We start from the raw sequence: 7,438 nt of genomic DNA, 5'->3' as shown, positions 1-7,438 counted from the left end.
CTCCCAAAAAATTATACGTGTTTTGGAAATGTTGAGTGGAATTAGTCTAGAATCGGTTAATTTTATAGAAGAAAACCTTTCGAACAGCCTTAGTCCGTAAAGTTCCCACCTATCGGGCTGCGATTGGCTCATGTATTTAATCGTTCCTACAACGTAATTTTCGGTTAGCGTGGAACGTATCTAAGCGTTATAGGGGGGTCTACTGTATTAATAATTACCGTGTTATATCTGGGAGCATAAGAATGAAGATTAAATATGCTTTCATCCAATTATAATAATTGATTGAGCATTAAAATTTATGTAAATTAAAATTGTACTGTACAGTATATACAACAATAATGAAATATCATATACAGTGGTAACTCAGAACTCTAATTCAATTCGTTCCTAGAGGGCATTCAAGTTCTAAAGCAATTCTTTCCATAAGGAATAAGGTAAAGTAAATTAATGCATTTCCAAACCCGAAAAATGCCCATTTTAATTCTAAAAATATCATAGTACACGCTAAATTAACACAAGTAAATACCCGAATTAATGCATAAAACAACGAGCAATTATTTATTGTGACATCGTAATAATGCCGGCCTGCAATTTTTAATCATATGTTTAATTTATTTAATTTAAAATATATGCTCTCCACCTCAAATTAGTCATGATTTGCCCCTGTGCATCATATTTTCCTGTTAGCAACAGAGTCTTGCCGAATGGATAAAACCAGTATTCTGTAAACCAGACACTCGAACAGGGAGGGATGTCCAACACTTAATATTTTGATGTGGCCCACTACACCCTAAATTAGGTACATTTTATTTATTTTGGTAAAATATGTCGTAAAAATTATTCTCGTTTCACTGGATATACTTTGACGTCGTAATGACGTAATTGGTGACATATTTGTAATTTTCCAATCAAAAAAGTAGGTGGCGTGGTCTGTCATTCTGATTGTTTCGGTTTCAAAGAGTTTTGTAACGAAGCAATGTTGTTTGTTAGTGATAAATGTTGTTGTTGTTGTTTGTTAAGTCATNTCCTTTATGATGACTGATTTATTGAAGGTACGTTACTGATCTCAAATTTTTCCTGTTGATAATGTTTATGTAAATAATCAGCTTTATCCTACGGCCGCTTCATTCTATCGCTCTGGGAACCCAGAATTTAATCCTGGCAAGCAAAACCAGGAATTTTTCATGTGTGATATGTCTCGGGTACCTCAATCTTCGTCTTTCATCATTTGGCAGTCACAGTTTTGGGCCTGCCCGAACCAATGAGGGACATGGAAAAATGTCCTTGCGATGCCAGAGAGCGGAAACAATCTAAAATAAACTTGCTACATAAGATTATGCTCAAGCTGAAGCTATTTTTTTATCATTATTTTTATTGTAATAGAAATAAAATTACCTCATATTTTACCACTGCTAAACCTGTACATTATATAGTTAAATAATAAAATATTTTAAGGTATTAATAATTACCGTGTTATATCTGGGAGCATAAGAATGAAGATTAAATATGCTTTCATCCAATTATAATAACTGATTGAGCATTAAAATTTATGTAAATTAAAATTGTACTGTACAGTATATACAACAATAATGAAATATCATATACGGTGGTAACTCAGAACTCTAATTCAATTCGTTCCTAGAGGGCATTCAAGTTCTAAAGCAATTCTTTCCATAAGGAATAAGGTAAAGTAAATTAATGCATTTCCAAACCCGAAAAATGCCCATTTTAATTCTAAAAATATCATAGTACACGCTAAATTAACACAAGTAAATACCCGAATTAATGCATAAAACAACGAGCAATTATTTATTGTGACATCGTAATAATGCCGGCCTGCAATTTTTAATCATATGTTTAATTCATTTAATTTAAAATATATGCTCTCCACCTCAAATTAGTCGTGGTTTGCCCCTGTGCATCATATTTTCCTGTTAGCAACAGAGTCTTGCCGAATAGATAAAACCAGTATTCTGTAAACCAGACACTCGAACAGGTAGGGATGTCCAACACTTAATATTTTGATGTGGCCCACTACACCCTAAATTAGGTACATCTTATTTATTTTGGTAAAATATGTCGTAAAAATTATTCTCGTTTCACTGGATATACTTTGACGTCGTAATGACGTAATTGGTGACATAATTTGTAATTTTTCAATCAAAAAAGTAGGTGGCGTGGTCTGTCATTCTGATTGTTTCGGTTTCAGAGTTTTGTAACGAAGCGATATTGTTTGTTAGTGATAAATGTTGTTGTTGTTTGTTAAGTCATGGAAACGCAACACTTGGGCGATCTGCCTGGGGATGCCTTCCGGGAGGTCTTTTAAGGGAAACTGGCCTCTATTTAGGCGTTACAGATGTAGAGAAAACTCGGAAAACTCCACGTGGTCAGCCCGTCCGAGCGAGGCGCGAACCCACGATTGAACTCCCAGTGTTCAGTGTACGAAGACAGCTTGGCCACTGGTGGGCCTGTTAGTGATAAAGCACGAGTATCTTTCATCGGGCGGATGAAACGACACATTATCCATCTTTTCAAGAGTGTCGGCCATTTTTAGTGACTCGAGGCTAGGCCTAAGGGCTAGTACACATTTGGGTTAAACGCGCGTTAGCAGCGTATACACCGCGCGTTTAGCTTGGCGTTGGGAGACCGTTCGCACTGTCTTAGTTTGGAAATGGACGTGAAAGTAATTGCTTGCTTTCGGCTGCTGTAGATATGGTGAACATTACGATCGGTGATCTTTCTCTTCTGTATAAGTATCACTGCTGATGCTAAGGCTCAAAACTTGTTCGAGATCCTTGATATTTCTATTTCCGAAAATAATTTGGAGTGGACCAAATGCATTGGTATGCTATGCTGATGGTGCTCGTTCTATGTCCGGATGTTATGAAGGATTACAAGNTCGTAATGACGTAATTGGTGACATATTTGTAATTTTCCAATCAAAAAAGTAGGTGGCGTGGTCTGTCATTCTGATTGTTTCGGTTTCAAAGAGTTTTGTAACGAAGCAATGTTGTTTGTTAGTGATAAATGTTGTTGTTGTTGTTTGTTAAGTCATGGAAACGCAACACTTGGGCGATCTGCATGAAGATGCCTTCCGGGAGGTGTTTTAAGGACCTCCCGGAAGGCATCTTCATGCAGATCTTTTAAGGAAAACTGGCCCCCCCTATTTAGGCGTTACAGATGTGGAGAAAACCCGGAAAAACTCCACGTGGTCAGCACGTCCGAGCGAGGCGCGAACCCACGACTGAACTCCCAGTGTTCAGGGTACGAAGACAGCTTGGCCACTGGTGGGCCTGTTAGTGATAAAGCACGAGTATCTTTCATCAGGCGGATGAAACGACACATTATCCATCTTTTCAAGAGTGTCGGCCATTTTTAGTGACTCGAGGCTAGACCTAAGGGCTAGTACACATTTGGGTTAAACGCGCGTTAGCAGCGTACACACCGCGCGTTTAGCTTGGCGTTGGGAGACCGTTCGCACTGGCTTAGTTTGGAAATGGACGTGAAAGTAATTGCTTGTGTGTGGCTCCTCTATCGTCGCTATAAAAGACGATAACAAAGGCAAAGAGAATTTTGGGTGCACCCAATATTACCAGATAGACTGACTCATGGAATGTTTGTGACGTTGTATCTAAAATTAAGACAATATGAACCCAAGTTTTTCAATTATTTTAGAATGTCTAAAAAAGCATTTGACGATGGCTGGTCTCTTTTATATTTCATCAATAAACAGATCAGTATCGAAATGATCGTTCTCCATTTCGGCCAACGAGCGTCCACTCTACCCGAAAGCGCGCGATCGAATGTACAACATCGCAGCGCATGTATCTCAAAGCGCGCGGCTGACGCCTGCGAAACGCGCGTTCTAACCTAAAATTTATCAATGCGCGCTTGGACAGAAGCGCGCGTTTGAATTTGTATACCTATGCGGAACTCTTGGTTCTTTAAAATGCGCGTTACCACAGCGCGCGCTTCAAAACGCCTAATGTGTATACAGCCTAATGCCTAAGTGGAAGGAGCTTTTTATTCTTTATTTCTTTCTAATTTGATGAAATTGTCAATTTATCTAGAGAACTGTTATGCCTGTGGAGTAGTACATACTGTTGTGAACAATTTTTTTCGTACATGAAAAGCATCAAAACTGCTGAAATAAATAGGTCCAGTGATTCCCATTTAACTAACATTCTTAGAATAAAGACTAGTACAGCGGTTCCCAAAGTGTGCGCCGTGGCTTCCTCAAGGGGCGCCGCGAAATATAAAATTTTCATAATTTTACTTTCACTTTCAATTCAATGTGATAAGATGCGACATCTAGCAGACCTGATGCAAATCATTAACTCGGTAATAAAAGTGGCATATAGAATCGCAAAATGTAAAAAGCCTCATACCATCGCAAAAAATCTATCGGCTGCTGTAGATATGGTGAACATTACGATCGGTGACCTTTCTCTTCTGTATAAGTATCACTGCTGATGATGATGGCTCAAGACTTGTTCGAGATCCTTGATATTTCTATTTCCGAAAATAATTTGAGTGGACCAAATGCATTGGTATGCTATGCTGATGGTGCTCGTTCTATGTCCGGATGTTATGAAGGATTACAAGCACTTTTTCGAAGCACCCTGATGCACTGTGAACTCATTGCGTTATTCACAGGGTAGCACTCGCATCAAAATATCTGAGTCCTACATTGAACCAGGCCTTAGAATATGTAGTTAATGCAGTAAACTTTATAAAAACTAGGTCGGTGAAGACAAGATTTTTCAAAAAACTATGTGAGGATATGGGATCCAAGCATAAGTCTTTGTTGTTATACAGCACTTCGAGAATGTTTTGTCTGCGACAGGAAATTTATATTTTTCTTAAAGAGGAAGACCACAAGTATGCCGAAAATTTTGTGAGGAAATATTTGTGATTGAAGATTTTTTGGTAAAATTGGCATATTTATGTGATATTTTTGAAAAGCTCAATGCTCTGAATCTCTCCCTGCAGGGAAGCAAAATGCATTTTTTAAAGTCGATTGAGAAAATTTCAGCTTTTATAAAAGAAATCAAAACTATGGAAAAGAAAATTAAACGAAGACGGAGGAAAGGATGTTTTCCCTTGTTGCAACAGTGTTTGACTTCCAATGGAGTTGATTTCTCTTGAGGTGTGAAATCAATTTTTGAAAACATAACAGCTTATTACTAGGTTTGAGAAATATTTTCAATATGATAATATCAAAAAATTTGAATGGATCCAAGATCCATTTAATGCCAGTGTTCCATCTGAATTTACTGCTGCAGAAGAAGATAATCTTATTGTCTTGCGACAATACGTTAAAAACAAAATTTAGCAGCATGGAATTGACTGAATTTTGGATATTAGAGAAAGATGAAAATCTCTTCTCCGTGGTAAAGCTCAGAAAATCTTAATTTTATTTGCGACAATTATTTGTGCGAAGCTGAGTTTGACGCTGTGATAAAAACTAAGCATTGCAGGAAAATCAATGTGGAGAGAAAATGAGGGTGGCTGTTTCCAGTTTGGTTTCAAGATTTGAGAATATGTGCGGGAATAGGCTCATCCATCCCGCTAACTATAATTAATTGAATTTGTTCAATTAGATGTTTTTGTTACCTTAAATACGTGTTTTATTTATTTTTTACTTAACATCCTAACTCTAATTAAAAGCATATACTTATATAAAGTACCTTTGTGGCTCGCTGAATATACCTAAATTTGTAATTCGACCCATTAGGAAAAAAGGTTTGACAACTCTGGGTTAAGGGGACCAGAATTTTGCTGAATTATGAGAAATTTCTTCATTTAAAAAAAATATTTAAATTGAAAAAAAAAAACATTAAACCTGTCAAGTTTCAAATTTTTGGTCATCCACTCATCTAGTCTCGAGACATAATGCAAAATAGTCACACAAATTTGATAAATGGTTTAATTTTCTAATTTCCTCGTTGGATGGAGCCATAATCGTAATACTGTATATATCTATGAATGACGCTTTTATCTCCTTCAAAGGCACGAATAATTGACTTAAATTGAAACGTGAATAATTAACTACATTCTCAATTATCGGCACCGGTCCTTAAAATCTTGAATTTCAAACATTTGGCATTAATTTTGCGGTATAACGAATGGCTCGCTAAATACTTAGTTAAGAATAGCCTGTCGCTCTGGGGATCCGGCATCGAATCCGGGACAGAGAACTCGAGGAATTTTACGTGGGTTGTTCTTCCCTTCCCTTACCACTTGGCCGATCCCATTGTGGGCCGGGCATGTTGAAAAATGGCACTCTAAGAGCCCATAAACCGGAAAGAAACAAAAACAAATAAAACAAAGTAGATTTAGTTTAAATTCGTATCAATGAAACGTTCTATTATAATCAGACAATTTATTGAAGTATTTTTAAAATTAATTTGCACGTTTGGCATTACAATATGCTCCTTTTATCATGATCTGCCGGTGGGGCCGAGTTGATAAAACCTCTGAACGCTGGTAGTGGTCGTGGTTCGGGCCCCACCAAACGTTGAGTTTTTCGGGTTTTTTCACGTTTCTAACACTTAAATAGGAGCCANAGTACTTACAATAGTTTTCAGGTTTTCGACTTTGATCTGGTAGAGGCTAATCTGTGTAAGCCTCTAGAATCAAATGTGAAGCAAGTCATCGCTGAGGCTGACGTCGTCAACATGGTCAAGTTTGTATCGGCAGTACCCTGTGATGGCAAGCGTAATATGGAATATTTACATGTAAGTCATTGTATCGAAACTGTAGGCCTACTTACATTAAGTAAGCGCTTATCTTTGCTCATTCTTATTGCAGAGAATATTTGCTTTGATGAAGAAAAATGCGTATGTATTCTATGTAGATAATATCAACGGTGAATTTTACAAGATGGTAGCTAAAGTAGCGGAAAAATATTCTTTAAAACTCGTGTGGAACTCTGAACATAGGAAATTGGAAGTGCAAAGACCCATTTTTATTCAAAACAATTTTAAAAGCAAAACAATGAAAGGTACTTCAGTAGTTGCAGCAGTATGGCAGAAGATTGACTCTCCTTTATGATGACTGATTTATTGAAGGTACGTTACTGATCTCAAATTTTTCCTGTTGATAATGTTTATGTAAATAATCAGCTTTATCCTACGGCCGCTTCATTCTATCGCTCTGGGAACCCAGAATTTAATCCTGGCAAGCAAAACCAGGAATTTTTCATGTGTGATATGTCTCGGGTACCTCAATCTTCGTCTTTCATCATTTGGCAGTCACAGTTTTGGGCCTGCCCGAACCAATGAGGGACATGGAAAAATGTCCTTGCGATGCCAGAGAGCGGAAACAATCTAAAATAAACTTGCTACATAAGATTATGCTCAAGCTGAAGCTATTTTTTTATCATTATTTTTATTGTAATAGAAATAAAATTACCTCATATTTTACCACTGCTAAA

General features: G+C 37.2%; 1 protein-coding gene across 1 annotated transcript in view; it reads left to right on the top strand.

The window, feature by feature from the left end:
- The window catches only part of LOC111627687, a 10,152-nt gene extending 2,714 nt beyond the window's left edge, over positions 1-7,438 (top strand). The window contains exons 2-3 of the mRNA XM_023371302.1: positions 6,591-6,740; positions 6,814-7,438. Coding sequence (XP_023227070.1) covers positions 6,591-6,740; positions 6,814-7,056 — 393 coding nt within the window. The 3' untranslated portion in view covers positions 7,057-7,438. The remainder of the gene's footprint in view (positions 1-6,590; positions 6,741-6,813) is intronic.

Source organism: Centruroides sculpturatus, unplaced genomic scaffold, assembly GCF_000671375.1.
Source record: "Centruroides sculpturatus isolate CEXI.00-Female unplaced genomic scaffold, Cexi_2.0 scaffold546, whole genome shotgun sequence".
In the NCBI taxonomy this organism is placed as follows: Eukaryota; Metazoa; Arthropoda; class Arachnida; order Scorpiones; family Buthidae; genus Centruroides; species Centruroides sculpturatus.
The sequence above is the reverse complement of the archived record's forward strand: the minus strand, read 5'-3'. Positions and strand labels throughout refer to the sequence as shown.